The 22,264-nt window shown below is 39.3% G+C and overlaps 1 protein-coding gene across 10 annotated transcripts; it reads left to right on the top strand.

Annotated features, from left to right (window-relative positions):
• Positions 1–136: 136 nt before the first annotated feature.
• Positions 137–22,057, top strand: AKNAD1 (AKNA domain containing 1). 10 transcript variants are annotated; one of them, XM_053391531.1, is made up of 18 exons: positions 138–335; positions 4,054–5,190; positions 7,474–7,533; positions 8,343–8,484; positions 8,719–8,867; positions 8,978–9,037; positions 10,144–10,277; positions 11,536–11,692; positions 13,670–13,839; positions 15,416–15,506; positions 15,734–15,843; positions 17,113–17,207; positions 17,317–17,449; positions 17,700–17,797; positions 20,185–20,268; positions 21,133–21,217; positions 21,483–21,627; positions 21,770–22,057. In XM_053391531.1, exons 2-18 carry the CDS (start codon positions 4,171–4,173, stop codon positions 21,911–21,913), a joined length of 2,877 nt encoding a protein of 958 aa, XP_053247506.1. In that variant the 5' UTR covers positions 138–335; positions 4,054–4,170; the 3' UTR covers positions 21,914–22,057. The 10 variants fall into 10 exon arrangements, with proteins under 10 accessions (XP_053247511.1, XP_053247512.1, XP_053247506.1 ...); XM_053391530.1 differs by having other exon boundaries at positions 15,737–15,843; positions 20,146–20,268; XM_053391527.1 differs by having other exon boundaries at positions 139–335; positions 20,146–20,268.
• Positions 22,058–22,264: the final 207 nt, after the last annotated feature.

The following is a 22,264-nucleotide window of genomic DNA, read 5'->3' on the forward strand; positions in this document are numbered from 1 at the left end:
TGCTTGCTTGGTTGAGTGACGGGAAAAGGGGTGGGTGGGAAAAACTGCCGCCCGCGAGCGCATGCGCTGTACCGAGATGTCCTTTCCTCCCGTTTAAACGGTGTAATCTTTCAACTGCCGCCGCCCGCATCTTTCGCATTGGCCAATGAGAAGGCGAGTGGGGCGGGGCGGGTTTTTTCCCCTCCTTCGCCTCGGCCTGCTCCACTTTTCATTGGTTTAAAGGCTGACAGTCGTTTGGGTCGGAATTTGATTTGAAGGAAAGTAGTTACAGTATTGAGCCCGAGCAGGGGCAGAAGGTACTTTGTCTTCGAGGAAAGGGGGTTTGCGCTGGAGCAGTTGAGTATTTGTTGCCATAACGAGAGTGTTTACTTAGTGTGGACACAGAAGTCGACGTAGCGTGATTACCCCGCCCTCTAAAGTGCATTCGATACTTTACTCGTGTACATAGGTTTGCGAAAGGACAAATCTTTATTCCGGATTATTTCATTCCGGAATAAAAACTCCTATCTTTTGTGTAAAGCCAGACACCGTATACACACGGTGACCGGGAAAGCTATCGTAAAGCCCGGAGCAAAAAACAACGAGGTGTCTTGTGGCACCTTAAAGACTTTACCAGTTTTATTGCCATAAACTTTCGTGGACTGTAGCCCACATCATCGGATGCATAAAGTGTTCATCCCAGTTACACGCTGAGGCAGCGAGCAGCTTTTGTTTTTGGTTTGCTGCCCCAAACACTAATCAGTATTGGAGTCCCGGCACTTTTCTTGTTGCAATGGTGCACATGATGTTGGGGGTTGTAAACAGTGAAGAAAGAGGGAAATGAAAAGTTTTTCATTTATCTGATGAGGCGTGGACTGCAGCCCACAAAAACGCAAACCATAATAAATAGTTCCAGTTACAGATAGGTAGCCGTGTTGGTCTGCCATAGTCAAAACAAAAAATTTTTTTTCCTTCCAGTAGCACCTTAAAGACCAACTAAGTTAGTTCTTGGTATGAGCTTTCGTGTGCATGCACACTTCTTCAGGTATCTGAAGAAGTGTGCATGCACACGAAAGCTCATACCAAGAACTAACTTAGTTGGTCTTTAAGGTGCTACTGGAAGGAAAAAATTTTTTCATAATAAATAGGATTGACTTTAACGTTGCTGCAAAAGACAAGTAATCTCTAGATTATTAGTTCACCCTTCCTGGTGGGAAGAATTTCCTGTTGCGTATGCACCAAGAAACTGATGGCCCCATATGAATCACCAAACACCTAATATTGGGTCTCCCTATATGCAGTAAAAATACATTTGCCCTTTACCATGTGAAGTAGGCTAAGGAACATTATACATTCTCTACTGCCAGAGAAAGGGAGGGACAGTATAAAATAATTATAGTTACCTGCCTCAAGCCTTTGGCAATAAAGCTTAATACATTCATACAGGAAGGGGTGGAGATGGGAACACACCCATCATTCTCACTCAGCACATGGGATGTGCTCATCAGAAAGCATGCTTACCTGGTGCATCAAGGAAGCTTGATATTGTCTAGCAGCAAGGCTGCATCTGGAACTTGAGTACAGCTAAATATATATATATGAAGAGATACAAGGTGTGTTATGCTTTGGATGCTAGTTTACATATATCAGCCATAGTTTATCTTACAAGTGTATAAACAGACCAGAGCTTGAGTTCAAATACATGCTCAGCCATGAAACTACTGTGTGACCTTGGGCCAGTCACATTCTCTCAGTCTAACAGGGTCGTTGCAAGGATAAATTGGGAGAAAGAAAAACCATTTACACCACTTTGAGCTACTTGGATATAAATGCAATAAATAAAATAATCATGTACTAACTAAGAGTTTTAGCAAAAATATTATTTTTTTATAAGCAAGTGGAATAGAGCAGTCTGACTCTGTCATGCATACCTTACACAGGATGCTGCAAAAGAAGCCTCTGCTCGCACCTCCACGGGTGCTGAAGGGATATTATCAGGATGCCTGTGTTTCCTCCTTCTGCTTTCCTAAACTATGTCATTGACGTTTTTAATTCCTAATGCTTAAGAAACTGAGCTTCCATGTGTAAAGGGACTCATCATAAGAAGATTCTAATGGACTAGAATACAAAACAAAGTAATTATGGAAAATACCTTTGAGGATTTTCAAATGAATGCACAGCGTCTCCTCCTCCCTTTGCAACTCCTTCTTAGCCATGCTAATGTGAAACATTCCTAGAGATTGCCTGTCTAGATAATTTATAAAGATTTCAGGATGCAAACATTTGCTTTTGATCTTAAGAAGCAGTAACAGATGATGGCCATGATAATAGTAAATAATTAACTTGCATGGACCTTCCCATATAAATAATTAAAAGTCTCCACTGTGTAGGTGGAATAAACAGATTTAAGACATTAAAGGCTTCAGAAGAAATCCAATACCCATTCGAAATACTCCTTCATAGGTCCCAATGAAAACAAAAGTTAGTTGTTAAGTGAGACTAGGCTCATTCTGACATTCCCACCCAGGACTGGAAAATGATGGCTTGTTACTCTATATTCCCTTTGTGATCCCACTGAACAATAGCAGGGTGAAACCAGAATAATAAATAGCAAGGTGTCTTGTTGCATTTATAAAGATACTGTGCTACTCCAGTTTTCTAGGCTCAATATAAGGTTGCAGCTTATGTAATTAAATATATCCACTATGAAAAGGCATTGCTGTGTCTGAGTCTTAACTGTTTGGTAGTAGGCAACAGAAAATGTTCCAAGAATTTTGCTATTATACTGGTTGCCTAGGAAATTAGCCAGACATTTGCCTGTGATGTGTAAGTATAAAGGAGCATTGTCAATTTAACGATTAATATTTTCTGTACAAGTATATGTACTGTTTCTGTTTTATAGATGTAATGGGAAATGAGCAGGATTTGTGTATTGAAAGATGCGGGGGGCAGGCATGAAATAAATATTTAAGGTGTAGTAATTTAAATTCTGTTTGCCTGTTTACATGCATTTGCCAGAGGGTATATAACAAGCTGTAACTTAGACCCCAAAGCAGTTTAGACTCTAGCAAAGTTGTCCAGCATTTGACAAATGCTTGATGTTCCGAGCTACTTTGGTAGCCAAGCAAAATGTGTTGGTTTGCATATATAGAAACTAAGAAATGGCTAGTTCATGTAAACTAACCCAAAGCCAGACCTCTAGGGGTGAGGAGTAAAATTATACTTCAAATGCACTTTTCATTTTAGAATATACACAGAAGTAGATCTACAGATATCCCAAGCCATTCAGAGTTACATAAAGAGTGCCCTTTTGTCCAGTTAATGTAAAATTTGGAGCTAATAAAAAATTATCTGGGGATGCAGGTTAGTCAGAGTTTTCTGTTTGAAAAAAGTGCCTGGGACAAAAAAAGAAATCCAATTTTTTTATTTCAATGGATTTACCTCAGACAAGAGTATATAGGATTGTCTTGATAAAATACCACCAGATGTTATCTCTTACTTCCCTTTTTAATGTTCACATTGAAACCTTGCTGTCTCAAATAAGGACAGGGCTTGCACATTGTTAATCCATAGCTGTATGGAAGGCAGCAACTTTTCATCCCGGTGGTGAAGTACTATTTGTTTGCATCCAAAACTCAGTGTTCATGAGCCACTGATAAATTTCAAATAGTGGAGGTGTAGTTCAGCAAAACATGCATATTATTGAAATGTAGGGAGGTTTCTGGGACTAAATAATTACCAAGACTTCACCCCAAAAGGAGCTTGTAACAGTTTAGCCCTACATTCAGGAGGATAAGGGAACTGATTTTTGCTCCACATTGCCAACACCTCAGGAATAGCAGTAGCCTTAGTTAAGCTGCAGCTAACTGGCACTATTGATTGTGGATATAATTTTCCTTCATCCTAGGTTAGATCCTTGGGCAACCCCAAAGATTTTAATTGCATTAATTATAAGTAGTACTGTATGTGAAATGGACTCCAGAAAGTTTTAGAGTATGGAAAAGGAAGACTTACAAGTTTATTGTACTGTTTTATTTAGTTAAGCTAATGTGCATGTTCTCTCAAATCTTTCAGAATCTGAAAGCTGACATTCAGTGAAAGTCATATTGAATATGCTCAGAATATGAGTAGGTATTGTAGGTAAGAACAGTCTAACTGTATGAAGGCTAAGCCAATAATATAGTATTTGATATGCTTTACCCTGAAGACAATACCGATGATGAGCAAGAAGATCTGCCTTATGATGGAGATCTACAAAATACATATCAACACAAGTGTGATTCCCAAAACCTAGAAAATTCCACTTGTGTAGAAGATGGATCTCAGCATGTTTTCACCTTGACACCTTCTCACATGAGCTGTCATTCAAAAGAAAAATCAGACTGCAAAACACAACTGCCTGAAACAAAAATAAATCTGGCAACATTGCAAAGGGAAAATGACATGGAATCTCCCAAGGCAACAGAGAAGGAGTTACTTGCTTGGGATGTTAACAGTTTAGGAAGAAATCAACATCTATCCAACTCAAACATTTCTGATGTCCTTTTACGCCATTTTCCCCAAGACGAATTATCAAGTTTGTGCCAATTGATTGATTCTGAGACTCTCCCAGAGATATCATTTACTGAAAGTTTTGATGAAACTATCCTAAATAAAATTAAGATTTCAGAAAGTACAATATCTTTACCAAAGGAAGAAGGAAAAAATCTCGAATGCTGTAATTCAGAAAGAGAAGTAAAATTTGAATCAGCTGACAAAAATTGGGATTTGACTGAAGTTAAGGAGTTTGTAATGGATAAAAGTGTGAATCCCATTTGTGAGAGAAAAGATTGTAAAGAAGATAATCTTCAACTTGTAATTGAGAAAGAACATGCAATTAATGAAGGCTTCCATTATTTCTCAACCCCTAAAGAAGTGTACCAAGAGCACAAATATTTTCTGGAAACAACTTCGCATAATCTCAAAAATGGTCAACGTCAGGTTCATTATCAGCTTCCTGATTTTTCTAAGGTTGCTCCAAAGGTCAAAATACCTAAAGGAAAAAATAGCAACTCATGCCCTATACCTAAAAAGACCACACACACCCCAAATTTGCTTGGTAAATCAGAAGTTGTGAAAGATGTTTTAGAAGCGATGAATTCTTTGGACTCTGTTGCAACCAAGAATGAAGAAAAGGGAATTAACACACCTGAACTAGACCAACAACTAGAGGTAGATAAGAGGTGATATTGCACATAATTGGAATTGCCATTGATAGCCAAGCACAATCTTGGGTGTATTTATTATGCCTGTAACAACTCAGCCAGCCACAGATTTCTGTGTGTTTCTAGACACTGGTTTGTGCAACACACTAAACTTTGACTTAGTGGGACCATGAAAATGGATGAACTCTTAGAAAGAACCAGCAGCTCCTTTGCTGCCACACTGATTTCTTAGCATTTCATCCAAAGTAGGGCTCACTCTCTCCTCATTAAGCATGAGCTTACAGCAAACTAGTCCATAAACTGAATGCCTACCTTTTATTTTTTTGTTAAATGTAAAACCAAAAACCAGGGAGACTCCACTAATCTGTGAAGGCAACCCTAAGCATGCTTTTTCTAATGAGAAAACCCTATGAGCATAAAGGTAAAGGTACCCCTGCCTGTACGGGCCAGTCCTGTCTGACTCTAGGGTTGTGCGCCCATCTCACTTAAGAGGCCGGGGGCCACGCTGTCCGGAGACACTTCCGGGTCACGTGGCCAGCGTGACGAAGCTGCTCTGGCGAGCCGGCACCAGCGCAGCACACGGAAACACCGTTTACCTTCCTGCTATAAAGCGGTACCTATTTATCTACTTGCACTTAGGGGTGCTTTTGAACTGCTAGGTGGGCAGGAGCTGGGACCGAGAGACGGGAGCTCACCCCGCCACGGGGATTCGAACCGCTGACCATGCGATCGGCAAGCCCTAGGCGCTGAGGTTTTACCCACAGCGCCACCCGCGTCCCCTCCTATGAGCATAGTGAGAGTTAAAAGTAAAGGAATAAATATTAGCTGGAGTGCAAAGTGAAGAGTGCAGCCTAATACCTTACATTTGTGCTGAAGAATTTACATGTGGGCTGAGATTGAAAGGAGACCTACTGCAAATAGGAAGCACTTCTACCCATAAAAGGGTCATTCCATGATTTCTGCTCGTTCCCCACTCTATGTGCAGTTCCAGAGGTTCCCTGGCCAGCTTTTTGGAATTTCAGGGGACTATGTTGGAAAGGATGATAATGGCAGTTGTTAAGATCCAAGCCATTACCTCCAGTCTAACCGTCCTGCAATATGCACTGATTGGCGAAACTTCTACCAACCTGAGCTTTCCAAGGGTAATATATCCAGAAAAACATTTGTTATCTTCTTAGATGGTGGTATACACATGATCCTATGTAAGAAAAACTTATTGAAACTTGATTATATCTATTTATTGCATAGTATTGTATATCATTTTGATTATGTATACTGCCTTGTTAATATTGGCACTGAAGAAATTATAGCAATAAGATATTTTCTCTTCATTAACATAAGCCCCTTTCATGTAACCATCTGTATGTGATATTTTATATGTATATATTTTAATTCTGGGGACACGGTGGCGCTGTGGGTTAAAGCCTCAGCTCCTAGGACTTGCCGATCGAAAGGTCGGCGGTTCGAATCCCCGCAGCGGGGTGCGCTCCTGTCGCTCGGTCCCAGCGCCTGCCAACCTAGCAGTTCGAAAGCACCGCCGGGTGCAAGTAGATAAATAGGGACCGCTTACTAGCGGGAAGGTAAACGGCGTTCCGTGTGCTGCGCTGGCTCGCCAGATGCAGCTTGTCACGCTGGCCATGTGACCCGGAAGTGTCTGCGGACAGCGCTGGCCCCTGGCCTATAGAGTGAGATGGGCGCACAACCCTAGAGTCTGTCAAGACTGGCCCGTATGGGCAGGGGTACCTTTACCTTTACCTATATTTTAATTCTAGTCCTGTTGTTAAATTATTGATTTTTATATGTTTTTAGTTGTTTCTATTTTAGTTGTGATTGGTCTATATACTCTCATTATGGGAAAAGGTGATATTATTATTATTATTATTAATGAGCCCAAGCACCAGTTTGGATCCCAGACTGCATTTTCTACCCTAACCTTATCCTTTGCTCATAGCACTGCTTCCTGGCCCAATATCTATATTTTCCTTTCAGATGCATTATCACCATTAGCCACTTTTTCCAGAGTTCCCATTATATCCAGCACTCATCTCCCAGTGTAATAGCATCCGGTATCTCCTGAGCCCACCTTCTCTATGAGGATTTTCCTGGCCAATTTTTTGTTTTCTTTACAGTGCTTACTCTATTTGAATATAGATTTTTCCTAAGCAGCTAGAACATTAATTAATGATCTTGGCTATGGGAAAAGTATTGCTCACAGTCAATTGCTATTTTTGCTTTCCATATACAATATATGTTTATTGTTTTCTCTTTTTTATATCTATTGAAATAATAGCTACTGACAAAACAAGCTGAAGCTCAGAATCATATTGATCATCTAAGATTTAATACAAAGGTAAGTCTCCTATAACATGAAGTCAGTTTTTCTTAATATCTTTTCTTGCTACAAAATATTAATATATTTTTTCTGAATACAAATGTTTTGTTTATGCATGCATGGTATAATGCATTGCAAGCACATTCTGTATTCTTTTCAGTGTCTGTTTAAAACATGTGCAAGGCTGCCCTGACATGTAGAAAATACATGTGTTTTATCTCTCTTTAGCTACTATTGATTTAAATCTTTTTATATATTATTCACTTTTTATACAGAATTTTAATGCTTTATTTTATATTTTGTAAACCACTTAGAGGTTTTCTTGTAGTCAAACAGAATGCAGTTCTTGTTAAATAAATATGCATACTTTCATACTGTGGTTTATTTATCTCTCTGCTTCAGTATTTTATGGAATATAGTGTGCTCACTCTTCCTAGAGCAGATACACTGGAACAAGCTAATTTTCCTTAGGTATAGCTGGTATAAACAGTAACCCTAGACCATGGCTATGTTTGAACAACCCTAGTGATGACTCCTCCTTTCCACCACCCAACTTCAATGACCTAAGATGTCTAATCAATTTGCTATGTATTTTACCTTGTTTGTGTAAACCCTGAAAGTTCCATTGAAGAGTGGTATATACATCTTTTAAATAAATTAAAATATACTGGTGTTTGGATATCGCTTGCCTAATTTTACCAATTTATTATTTGTGCCTGTGGATGCTTAGGGTGGGGGTGGGGTATCATAAAGAGAAAGGCAAGTGAATGTTTTTATTGTGGGTGCTGATTTTGTACTTCACAATGAGTTTTTGTATATTTTAACAGATACCTCCTTGCTCAAATCAAAATAGACCAAATCCTGGCATTAAATCAGAAAGTCCTGGAATAACTACAGAAATGTCTACAGTTCTACCTGTAACAGTCCCTGTGAAGCCTATGGTTGGTTTCTCCCAGTCACCTTTCTCAGGTAGTTCAAATGGACTATTCAAATAATTAGAATATAATTATTATTTTACTTGTATAGCCCTCCAGAAGTTGTCTAACTACAACTCCCTGACCATTGGACTAAGCTGACGGGAACTAGAGCGCATCTGGAAGGCCTCAGCTTAAGCCACTGCTGTTCTGCCTGTTTGCTGTTGTACACTATATGAAGGAAAGAGCATACAGATCACATTAGCACTTTTGTCATATTGTTCTGTAGAACTGCAGTCACAAAGAATGATCTCACCATTACCCTCAGCTGATGCAGCAAGACAATCATCTGGGAATCAACCTCTGTTGCAAAACGTTACAGAAGAAGAAAAGCTTTTTCAGATGTTAAAGGAACAGTCAAAAGAGCTAAAATCAAAAGTAATACAAATAGTTGTATTTTAAATACAATATATATTTGAAACAAACACCTTGTTTTTCTTAATACTCCATCTGAAAGCTTAAATGAAATGCATCCCTTTTTCTTAAAGGTGGAAACATTTTCTAACTGTCTTACACAGGATGTATTCCCAGTGGAAGAACGCCATCAGGTGAATACCTTTTTTCGTGTTTGAAAACAAAATTGTTACATTTTAAAACTCTGCTTTTGAAAAACTATATGTAAAAATAAAATGTATAAAATCTAGAATAGCAGCACTATTCTCTACATCTTATACTCAGAATGAAGTATAAAAATTGCTGCTTAAATCAGTTAAAATTAGTTTCCATTGAAATAAGTGAGACAGGTGAGTCACGACTTACATCTCATAGATTTAAATGGGAACTAAGTTCAGTTACCTTAATCTGTGCTTAATAATAAATCATTTTCATCATCTCAGAATCATGTGAAGTTGTAATATCATACTCTCTCTACAAGTTTGTACAGGAGAGGTGGTTAACCTATGGCCCTCCAGATATTGTTGGTTTACAGCTTCCATCATCCCTGACCATTGGTCTTGCTGAGAGATGAATTCCAACATATGAAAGGGCACTGATTAGCCACCCCTGCTGTTTAGGACTGCAGTCTTAATGGAGCAGTTTTATGACCACAGGTCTTACTATAAAGGCAATTATAATTTGAATAAATTCCTTCAATTACCTTAACTCCTAAATTACCTTCAGAATTAACTGGGAGATTTTCCTGAAGGGGAGTGAAGGCATTTGTTTAAGTATACCCTGCAGGCCACAGATGTAAAGCACCCGTAGATTAAGATTAATCAAATTTCTTAGTTGCCTACTGCAAAAGAAATCTCTGGGTGGCTTAAAAGAAATTTACAAAAACTATTTCAACATAATAAGTAATGATACTTACATAAATTGTATACCCCAAAGCGGCACCTCATTCACTTCTGCAGAGTAGGCAGCTCCATATGCATATTTCTTCCACAGAATGCCACCTGCACAGACATATAGAGTTCTTGGTAGAGCAGTATTGTTTGAGTGCAACATTTTGACAAAACAGGCATTCAGTTAAATATAAGAAACGTTTGAAAAGTCTGGTGTAAACTACTTTAGCTATTCATGTTATGTTTATCTTGTTATGTTTGAAGCTATTGCTGTGTCCATGGCATGTTTAAGGACAGCACTGAATATTTCAATTACTAACCTATAGAAAAACTGTCAAATAACACCAAGGTTACAAATTTTGTTTGTGAAGCTTTTAAGGCTTTTAAAGGAGCAACTAGACAAGCTGGAATGGAATTATTTAGCCACGAAGGAGAAACATTGTACATTTCGGCACCAACATCCCATGTACTCATCAATGAGCATCGGAGAGTTTGATCCTAACAGGTCAAGTATTTTTTAAAAAACAATAATACACTAATAATGTAACCATTTTTAAAAATCTTACATTCACAACCTTGCTTATGTTAAAAAATTATTGGGACGCACATCAAAAATTACTTTACTTTTGGTCACCCACCAATTCTCTCCTGCAAATGCCTCCCAGGCTGATACAAGAAATAAGCCCAGTCGTGGTGAAAACAGAGTGCATCCCTTTCCTATCAGTTCACCCTTAAAAATGCCTGCCATAATAGTTACAACAAATGTGGGTTTTGGAACAGGACTTAAGGAAGCTATCTTATACTGAGTCAGACCATTGGTCCATCTCTAACTCAATATTATCTACATTGAATAGCAGCAGCTTTCCAGGGTTTTGCATGGGAGATGCTGGGGATTGAACGTTTGCATGCAAAGCCTGTATTCTACCACTGAACCATGGCCCTCCTTGCATGGCTCCCCCTATTGTTTGTCCTCCATTTATCTTAAGAGCCTTGCAAATATGAAACAGCAATTCCAGACATACAAACTGGCATTGGATTACTCCATGAGGTGGTAGGGAGGAAGGCAACATCCAGTAACTCACTATTGATACCGCTAGGGTTTTCTGAGTAAGGCAAGCTGGGAGTAAAACGAACAAGTGATCCATCCAGATGGGACAAGGAATTTGCAGGAAAGTCTGTGCAGAAGGATCCTGTACATGGAAATATGACATTGGGCAGAGGAGTGAAGGCTAGATAGTTGTGCTCCTTCCCATTCACCTCTCAATGTGTAACTATGTCTGATGTGTGTCACTACATGCAGCTTCCCTGCACATGACATTATTAATAATGAGCCCTTTTCTATCTGTATCCAACCGTAAGATGTGGCTAGCAGCACTCACCTTTTTCATGATTGCAACCCTTATTTTGAAGTTCAAACTTCACCGTACTCAGTGCATGTTAAACATTGTGGGTTGCATCCCGTGCTGTGCCTGTGGGATTCTGCTGGTACAATGGGACTTCCCCAACCCTCCTGAGCTGATTGTGAGGGCATGCAGGAGGCTGGAAGGGTCAGGAGAGGAAGAGAAAGTTCTGCAACTTGCACAGAAATCCATTGCGCCAGTGGAGTTGCAGTGTCGGATATGGCACTGTGGCACGAATACTGTGATTTTTGACATTTCATTTCCTTACCTAGCCCATTGTATCTCTAGTACTATAATGATAAGAACAAGAAGCATGCATCAATATTATAATGTAACTTTGTATCTTATATTATTTGGATTTAGAAAAGTAGAGGGGGAAATATTTAAGCTTGGGATGCTGCTTGAAGATATCAAAGAGAAAATTGATAAGACTGCCTGCAGCCCACATTCCTCTGCTTTTGTAACATCACCATCATGCACACCCTGTGAATCTGCTTCTCCCTATTCAAGTCGTTCTGAGGTAAACCATTAAGTCCCAATAAAGAACAAAGCATATTGTTTTATATCACATTATCTTCACTGAGATTGCATGATTGAATTATGTAATAGTAGAGTGGCAATACACGCACTCAAAATGTAGCAATACTGTCATAGTGCCACACCCCTCTAATTCACCAGTCCCATTTCACTGGTTTTTCAGGTTTTGAAAGTTTTCAGGTTTAGACCTTCTGAGTTTCTGTCTCCTCCACAGGATCATGCAATTTAGCTTTAAGCTAACAGCAGGCCTTTGGATCTCTTCCAGATATGTATATATCAAAATGTGCTCCTTGGGATGACTGTTGCTAAATTGTATTGAAATATTATTTTCCTGGTTTAGCTGTTTTGTATCAACTTACAATGGCTTCCTGGGGTATGCTTAAACTTATCAGACATCATTTCTAGCTATGAGCCTGTGTGTTAATACATTACCGTAGTTGCACAAGACTCTTCAGTCTAGAGGCGGTAGCTAATTAATCCTGGTTTTTAGATGTTTTGTACACATTTAGACTTAACATGTGGATTCCTTCTATTTCATTAGGGAAGAAATTACTTCAAAACTATGAACTCAGAATAATAGAATTGTGGAGTTGGAAGAGACCCCAAGGTTAATCTAATCCAACCCTCTGCAATGTAGGAATCTCAACTAAAGCATACATGACAGGTGGCCATCCAACCTTGGCTTAGAAACCTCCAAGGACAGAGAGGCCACCACCTCCTGAGGGAGTCTGTTCCACTGTCTAACAGCTTTGTCAAAAAGCTCTTCCTGATGTTTAGTCAGAATCTACTTTCTTGTAACTTGAAGCTATTGGTTCGGATCTTAGTCTCTGGAGCGAGAAAACAAGTCTGTTCCATCTTCCATGTGACAGTCCTTCAGATATTTGAAGATGGCTATCATGTCTACTCACAGTCTGTTTTCCAGGCTAAACTTACCCAACTCCCCCATAAGGCTTGGTTTCCAAACCGTTTAACATCTTGGTTGCCCTCTTCTGCACACATTCCAGCTTGTCAATATCCTTCTTAAATTGTGATGCCCAGAACTGGACACAGTATTCCAGGCGTGGTCTGGCCAAGGCAGACTAGAGCAGGACTATGACTTTCCTTGATCAGGACAGTATACTTCTGTTGATGCAGCCTAGAATAGCATTAGCTTTTTTTGCTGTTGGCTCACATAGTTGATGTTAGGATATTTCCGTTCCACCTTAAAAGGGAGCAGGCTTTGTGAGTCACAGAGTCTGCGTATTTCCTGTTCACAGGATGTTTATGTTTTCAGTTGCTTTCATTTCCTTCTTGTTGCCTGAACATACCGATGCAGGCAGTCATGGTTTATTTGTTCTGACCAACGCTGAATAAACTGTAAATATGCTCTCCTGCTGTGCATCTTTCGCTGTGTGAATTCTGCTGATAGAGTGTGCACCAGCCTAAGAATGTGGCAATCTATTTCTGAGGCTTCGTGTCGCTAATTGCTGATATTGCCTGTCTACGGGAGGTCGATGGATCGTCCGGCAGCTGGCTTGGGGGCTATGATGACCTTTGCCTCCCTGGCAGTATCCCAACAGTTGACTCGTGTTAAGCTTGTGGTCTACTAAGACCCCTAGGTCCTTTTCACATGTACTACTGGCAATCCAGGTGTCCTCCATCTTATATTTGTGCAGTTGGCTCTTCCTATCTAAGTGTAGAACCTTACATTTGTATCTATTGAAATTCATTTTGTTAGTTTGGGCCCAGTTCTTCACCCTGTTAAGGTCACCTTGAATCTCCTTAAAATTACAATATTTTTTTTCAGTTTTTCAGATCTTTTGGTTGGCATGCAAGGTGGGTTTTGCAGATGAAAATTGTGTGTGTATATACACACACACACACACACACACAGAACTCTCCAACATTGTGAAATTGCTGTCAATGTAGCAAGTTCTTCAGTAGGTCATAATATCCATTTCCCCATGTGGTTCTTTCATAGAGTCCAGCGATTTCAAACATTAGTGAGTCCCCACAAAAGACTGCTTCTTGCGTGAATATTGCTAAGAATAAAAAGTATGGAGACAATGGAAGTCAGCCTATGGAGATGATTCCACAGAGAATGTATCAGCAATCTAACAAATGTAGCCAACATCATCCCTTTCATCAGAAGTAAGTGTTATCCATAGAAGTTGACTATTAAATGGGTCATAATGTGTTAACTATTTGCTCAATTCAGCAGATCTCCAAATCATGGCCTAGAAGGCACAAAACATATCAAATTCTCTCATGCTCTTTCTCATGAATTTGTATGCTATGGTTAGTGCTTGCTCTCGCCAACCCATGTTTGGAAAGTGGTTTTACAGTTCTGGTTTGGAAGACAAGCGCTATCCATAGCTTGGCAACTCAGATCTCACAGCAAAATATAGTGAGCATTAAGCTATAAACTGGAAGTAAAGCTGTATGTGAAAAGTGTGTGCATGAGCCCATGATTTTGGCCATTGGTATCTGAAAGAGAGCCTATTCTGACAGGCCAAATATAAATGTTTTGGCTAAGGTCCAAAGAACTACCTTAGGTATGGCCAACTGTTTACATACATGCAAACATTCTATTTTACCTAGATTCCCAAGCTGACCCTATAATTTTAACATGTTCCTCCACTAACGATATCATTGCCAAAGTGGCAAACCTCTGTGCATAAGCATGTATTAGTAGAAACTAGATGATTAAAGCACCTTACCAGCCACACTAGTACTCAACAATTCATTCTAGTGTGACTGAATGTGCGACAACACACACACACATATCCTATGCAAATAGTCTTTTGCTGGCCTGTAAACTGTAAAATTCTATTTGTTTGATTATAATTTAGTGGCTGATCTGTGATTGGAATAATAATAAAGACTGAAATATATATGCAATATAAAACAATCAGCTCTATGCCATATCATAAGTTGTTTTGTATGAAACTCACCTTTTTTTCTAAGTGGTTTACTATGCAGCATTGAGGACTCTTTTTCAGAAACATACATTCAACCTCTCTTGGGTTCATAGAGCTGGTTGTACATTTCTTTGGAGTGTAGACCATTCCAGCTGAGTTAACTTAAAATTTCCATGTAAACGTGCCTAGGATTAGTGTTAAAAGGCTCATTATAAAGCAACATCCATTGAAACGGCTGCATATTGAAAACAGCCTTATAAATGTGAAATACGGACTTGAAGACATATAGGGCAACACACAGAACAGTATCCAATTATGTCTGTTTGAGAATGAGAACAGAAATCGGGCTCCGGCGGCGTGGCAGCAGCTGGAGGCCCCATTAGCTAAAGTGGTGTTTCAGGTTAAGAACAGTTTCAGGTTAAGTATGGACCTCCGGAATGAATTAAGTACTTAACCGTACCACTGTATCCAATTATGTCTGTTTGCTTGTGCAATCGGACTTTTGGATTCTCTTCTTGTTCCACCAGTTCCAACTCACATCCCATCTGGAGCATATTTTGAAAACTTGTTTGCATGGGAGATGTCTGTAGAAGATGATTTGCATGAACAGATACCCACTCACTATGTTGGATCTCAACCACAGAATGTAACTTTCTTCTTCCCATTTGTACCAATTCATTCTGTGCCTCCCTCAGATCTGCAAACAGTTGTTTAGTGAATTTATAACCTGTTTTTAAAATATCAAAATTACAAGGAGTTATTATTAAAGACACATTTAATAAAACAGAATTTTGCTTTCCCCTTAGCCAGCTAGAGCTGCAAACTAAACATTATTGTGAAGATATAGTGAATCCTCTGGAAAAATCAGGACTCCCAGCAAATAAGCAAGCTACTCATGTAAGTCAATTTGATTCTTAATTTATTGTTTTATCAGCTTCATAAAGCTAAGATGGTTCTAATTAATTACTGTTGACTTTAATTACTGTTGACTAGGCTAACATCCTAAGACAATTCAATTGCTGTCATTCAAATAAATGTACGAGGAACAATGTGCATTACTGCAGCAGTGTTGACGATGTAAATAATAAGAGTCCTTTGTTAATGTACTTTGTTTTGTAATATAGCAGCACTGCTCCTTTTCACCCATTAAAAAGGCTGGAGGGCTACAATCCCACAAACCACTTATAGGCAGAGGAAATCAAAATGATTACAGTGATCAAGAAAACACAGATGGGTAAGTTTTAATCTCAGAGGTTCCAAAATATACTCTCTCAACTATTCCAACTATAACACATTTGCACTGTATGATTAGCAACAAGGCCAGCTTCGGGTTGTGTGCCCTTGGGCAACTGAGTATCAGTTGACTCCTTTGGCACCACCGATTTTGCACCACCCCTTCTTATTCTAACCACTCTCCTTCCCTCTTTGTCGCTTCTCGCTCATAACCAAAACAAGTCTTATTCAACAGAATCTCCTATTTTCAAATAAAAATATACATTTTTTAACATCACTAATTGCCTATTTTTGTGCTGGGGTAGATTTTATAGTCTATCTGGCTAATAAAAGCTGTAAAAATTAAAGCCTCTATTGAAAGATGCCAGCGTTTGTGCTACTGTCACAATCTCAGCCACCATCAAATCAAAACCTCTCAGTTCCCAATAGCTGCTAGCGACCAATGCCAATGATCTGAATAATGTTGACGGCAGTTATTCCCCACATAGAGCAATTGAATTTTAATTTGTAACAGACATGACAAAGTTTGCAGAACTTAGTGTTTATCTATGGTCCTTCCTGAAGCACCTGATCTGCAATGTCATGCTGGTGGAAACAATAATTTGCAAGTAACAGCTAGCCACCACATCACAAATTACTTGTAGGATTTTGCAAACTTGTAGACAGATATTAATATTTACAGATCAGCACATCTAAAACACACAACATAGCAAATCCAGCCTTGCTGTTACAGAAATACACTTTAGCTCAAACAAGCCAAACAAATGTTTTCTCAGACTCCGACCAGATACCATAATAAAAAAGGATATAAGAAAAAGAAACTTCAAAAAGAAAACGCACACCAGCTTCAATTTCCCTAAACAAAATGGAGCACAATCCCTACTAGGAAAGACTAAAATGTTTAGAGCTTTTTAGTTTAGTAAAAGAGAAAAATAAGGGAAGATGTGGTAGAGAATTATTGAATTATGGGTTTTAAAACTATACATGATCCAGGTTTATACGGTTGCATTGCTTATGTGCAGTTTCACTTTTCTTTATAGCTTTGATAACTAGGAATGATTAATAGTATTTTAAAGAGTATCTGGAATTGGCGCCTCAATAACATGTTTTTGTAAGGGGGGTCTTTTGACACAACAGTGCTGGCTTGCAAAAGGAGAGTTCTAGGGCTCATGCTTAAAATGCTGATTACAGAATTTGCTATGTCCTTTATATTGTGCTGATCCTTTCTCTGACATGCATTGTGCTCATATTTTATTTTTTACCCCATAAGTAATTTAAGCTATTGGGAAATGAGATCTCCACCCCCAGCCAATCCATATAATACCAACAATCAAGAATCCAACGTGACTATAATGAAAGAACGAGGTACAGAAAGTTAAATCAGCAAAAGTATGTAAGTTTTTAAAAATCAGCAAAATAATTCTAATAGATATCACCCACTAATCCATTTTTTCTGATATACATTTTTTCATAGGAAGCGTAACTTATCCTTCAGATTACAGGTTTCTTGATGAGTTGAGGAATCCTGCAAAGGATCATATTATTATACATCCTAGACTGAAAATACAGTTATCAAGTAGACAAGTTTGTCCCTGTTCTACTAGCAGGTTAGTATGTACATTGCTAAACCTAAACTCTACACAAACCAAATGTGCACTCTCACCATGTTGAGGAACACATCCCTGATATGTCTCATAGGGTGCAATCCTAAACCCATTTACATGGGACTAAGTCCCATTGAATTCAGTAGGATTTGATTTTGAGTAGACAAGTAGAAGACTGCAATGTTAAGAACCTCTGTGCTGATTGTTAACGTACAATTAAGCCTCTCTCCTGTGTTATCTGTTTCCAACACAGAAATAAAAAAATGGAGCACAGGAAAATAAAAGAAAAGCCAGACTGTGAAAGGTACTCTATCTTCTTAGAAGGAAAAGCGATGGATTTAGATTTATCAGGTACTTAAGTTTTGGTAATATTAACAAAAGGCCTCACATTATTTGGAATTTAAGTGTGAACTACTAAGCATCTCTAGTAAACATTACAATAATCTGATGTCAGTTAAAGTCAATGGGTGTGATTGAATGTAGCAAGACTGGGCTTCTGCTTCCTTGTCGCAGCCCCCCCCCCCAAAAAAAATCTGATCTGGAGGGCTAGATCCTCAGAAGCAGATTTTCGGGAGATACAATGGTGCTAGAACAGGGAAAAGAAAACTGCAAGTTCTGTAGTTTCCAGCAAAAAACAGCTGCTATAGGCAGCAAAAGAAGATGCGCTAGTGCCCCCGCATCAATGAGTACTGTCACACAAAAAAGATCAATATATGTACGTGTGTGTGTACATATGCATACAGTGGTACCTTGGGTTAAAGACGCTACAGGTTACAGATGCTTCGGGTCACAAACTCCGCTGACCAGGAAGTGGTTGCTCCAGGTTAAGAACTTTTCCCCAGGATAAGAACGGAAATCGTGCACCAGCGGTGCAGCAGCAACAACAGGAGGCCCCATTAGCAAAAGCACGCTTCAAGTTAAGGACTGTTTCAGGTTAAGAACGGACCTCTGAAACAAATTAAGTTCTTAACCTGAGATACCACTGTACAGCTTTAAGTACCGTATTTTTCACCCTATAGGACATACTTTTCCTCCTCCAAAAATGAAGGGGAAATGTGTGTGCGTCCTATGGGGCGAATGCAGGCTTTCACTGAAGCCTGGAGAGCGAGAGGGGTCGGTGCGCACCGACCCCTCTCACTCTCCAGGCTTCGCCGACCTCTCCGCAAGCGGCGGGAGCGCTCCCGCTGCTTGCGGAGAGTTGACTGTTTGGGGGCTGGGGTCGGGGGAAGCTCTGGCCTGGGGGGAAAATAATTTTTCCCCCTTTATTTCCCCCCCAAAAAACTAGGTGCGCCTTATGGGACGGTGCGTCCTATAGGGCGAAAAATGCGGTATATGTAAGTATTTATAAATAAAAAATTTATCAGGGCAGTGCACCTGTGCACTCCCATGGTCCCAATCAAAAGCAACCATCTCATTCAGGCAAAAGAAACCACATGTTCAGCTAGATGCATTTTAAACTTCAACAGTGAGCTTCCTTGGTTGTCCAACTGGAAGTATAGCGCTAAAAAGTTATGGGATTCTTAGTAACATAAAGGTAAAGGGACCCCTGACCATTCAGTCCAGTCGTGACCGACTCTGGGGTTGTGGCGCTCGTCTCGCTTTACTGGCCGAGGGAGCCGGCATTTGTCCACAGCTAGCTTCCAGGTCATGTGGCCAGCATGACTAAGCCGCTTCTGGCGAACCAGAGCAGCACATGGAAACACCGTTTATCTTCCCTCGCCGAAGCGGTACCTATTTATCTACTTGCACTTGGATGTGCTTTTGAACTGCTAGGTTGGCAGGAGCTGGGACCGAGCAACAGGAGCTCACCCCGTCGCGGGGATTTGAACCACCGACCTTCTGATCGGCAAGTCCTAGGCTCTGTGGTTTAACCCACAGTGCAACCCACGTCCTCTTAGTAACATAGGCCTCAATTAATGCTTCAGCTGGTCCTGATGACTGACTGGTACGGACAGCTATTACTCCAGCGTTAGAAGACCTTGACTGACTTTCCCCTCCTAGCTCAGTTAGAACCCTAAATGGCGAAGGGCCATGGTATCTAAAGGGTCACCTTTTTTCATTTAAATCCAGCCATCAATACCTTTATCAGAGGTGAATCTGCATGTGTACCGCCCTTCTGAAGTTAGGCAGGTGGCAACCAAAAAGCCTTTTCTACAGTAGCACCATCTTATGGGATTCTCCCCATAGAAACGGAATGCTTTTGCCTGGCTCCTAAAGATACATAATGAAGGCACCAGACAAGTCTCTCTGGGGAGAGCATTCCACAAACAGGGTGCTACCACAGATAAGGCCCGTGGAGGAGGCTCTCAAAGAAGGGCCTCAGATGATTGCAGGGTCTGGGTTAGTTCATATGGGAAGACGTAGTCTTTGAGGTATTTGTGCACATTTATGATCCTTTAAATTGTTTTTGCTGCTGCTTTAAATCTGTTGTTGCTGTTAAATCTCCATGCTTTTACTCTTGGTTTGACACCATTTTTTATTGTGCCTTGTAAGCTTCCTGTGGGTGAAAGGGAAGGTGCGAATTCCAGGAATATACAATAATTTTATACATACGTTAGTGTTTCAATTGTTCCAAGAGACTTAACTGACATGGCAGCAGTCATTACAGATTTTAACAAAGTCAAGCAAGCCTTACATTTCTAAGGCCAATACATTACATATGTATTAATATGTTTGTTTAACTTGGGGTGCGGTGTTAGGTAGTGACACCGAAGACACTTCGTTCTCACACCTACTAGACAGTTCAAGCAGTGAAGTATGTCTGGAAAAGAGTATTAAAAGTCATGGATCATGGACAATGGGTCTACAAGAACAAAATGAAGGTAGAATAATTTTTGTAAGGTATTCTTTTGTATAGTATATGGAAAATTCTGGATATAATTAACACAAAATTTTGATCTTTATATGAATTTAGCTGAAGACACCAAAGTGGTATTATCATACTTCTGTGCCCATTCCACTTATTGAATCAAGAACAGCAAGCCTAAATCAGCTGTACAATCAAATTAATCTGCATGAGAATGCAGATTACACACAATGCAAAAATATACAAATCACGATTTTTGCATAACTACATCACAGTCTGAATCACTAAAAATCCGCAGATTTCCTCTGGAAGAGAAAATACCTATTTTTGGTAGTTTTCACAAAAGTCTTCAGAACACTTAAGCTATGTACAAAAACGCAGACTGACTCTGGGCTAAGTTGCTGTTTTACTTTCTTTCGCCTTTTTATTTCAACAGACTTCTCTCAAAGAGATTGGAAAGGCAGTCAAAGAAAGAGTTAAGGAAAGTGATGAGTGTAAGAGGGGTAAATCTATAATTAAGCATAAGCTAATACCAAAAACATTTCTTTCTTGAAAGGGAAAAACAAAATACACATAATCTCAGACAGTTTTTTAAACAAAAGAGAAGTTAAAGGGAATGACCCATGCCCTTTCAAAAGCTGTGAAACTCAGTGGAGCCCCTTCACATCCTGCTGTTTTTTGCATACAGAAAATGGCCTTAATGGCCTTAGAAGCTGTGTGATTCCTTTTCTAAGGTGTTAATTAAAAATGAAAGAGCAGTTATACTTGTGTTTGAAACATTTAATCATCAATGCTTAATAGTAGGCTGGAGCAGGGACCAGGTAATGTAGTGAATGTGTTTAATTGCATTTCTTAAAAATATTTTTTTAATTTTTTTTAGCTAGTTCGCAGAAGCAAAGCATCAACCTTCAAAGGATATATACAAAGAAACAACCAGAAGAGTTTATAGAAAGGCTATGTGACAGGTAACATGCATCATCAGTTTTAAAACCAAGTTGCTTATAACTGTAATTTTCATGGGCAAGTTTGTTTTATTTGCAGCAATGCATGCCAATACTTTTAAGATCACAACAAAAAATGTAATTTTTGAATTCAGCCTTTTGTGGTGCCCTTGTGGGCTTAGTAGTAATATAATTAATTTAGAACTAGCAAGCAGACACTAGCTGTTAAGCATAGAGTGTATTTTTGTGTATCAATATGATATGCCTGTGATTTCTTGTTACGCTCTAGACAAAATCTGCATATTCCCCAAACTCGCTACTCAAGGATGCATGATACTATTATCCTTTCACCACAATACCTCACTAGTAGGAATATTTATGGAAGGCCAGTATGCGGTCTGAGAAACAGGCACATCAAGGAGACACATTCAAAGGTATGTGGGGAGCCTTGTATCTACAGAAAAGGAAATGGAGAAATCTTTGAACATTTTCCTTACAATGAAACAAGTGAACTTTTCTCCCCTAGTCCAATCAGTGATGTTAATTACAAGCAGGGTTTCCCCCCCCCCTTAACAGATATTAAGTTCCACTTTGGATGATGTTATACAGACTGCAAACAATTTGAAGAAAACTACAGAACACATGGTGCAAGTTGTTTCAGAAGATTTAGCCAAGGCCAAAATTCAGACACTTTCCAGTCTTGCAGCTAGCCAATACTAAATCTGAATGTGTTTTGAAAACTGACAGAACTGTATTTGAAAGAGAGACTATTGGAATGTGTAAAGAATGAAAATGCACCATTTCTCTCCTTATTCTTCATCTTAAATAACCTAAAATCTGTTACATAAAAAATAACAGAAATTATCAAGTTGTGAGTTAATAATAAATAGGTTTTACAAAATCTTGCATTGTATACGTATGTTTAGCTCAGTTTGGAACTTAGGATAAGTATATTTCCCACTTAGTGTTGGTACAGAAGAATCATCTATTTGACTAGTCCAGTCATTTAATCTCAGACACAAACTCTGATAATTTAGTAGGCGGCGCAATTATTTTTATATCAGCATTGAA

Source organism: Podarcis raffonei, chromosome 6 (assembly GCF_027172205.1).
Source record: "Podarcis raffonei isolate rPodRaf1 chromosome 6, rPodRaf1.pri, whole genome shotgun sequence".
In the NCBI taxonomy this organism is placed as follows: domain Eukaryota; kingdom Metazoa; phylum Chordata; class Lepidosauria; order Squamata; family Lacertidae; genus Podarcis; species Podarcis raffonei.

Excerpts from the sequence above, each read along its gene's own strand:
- AKNAD1 (XM_053391527.1), top strand. The coding sequence starts at position 4,171 with ATGCTTTACCCTGAAGACAATACCGATGATGAGCAAGAAGATCTGCCT. Across the intron at positions 5,191-7,473 it reads AACTAGACCAACAACTAGAG|CTACTGACAAAACAAGCTGA; the intron begins GTAGATAAGAGG and ends TTGAAATAATAG. Across the intron at positions 8,485-8,718 it reads CTCCCAGTCACCTTTCTCAG|AACTGCAGTCACAAAGAATG; the intron begins GTAGTTCAAATG and ends ATTGTTCTGTAG.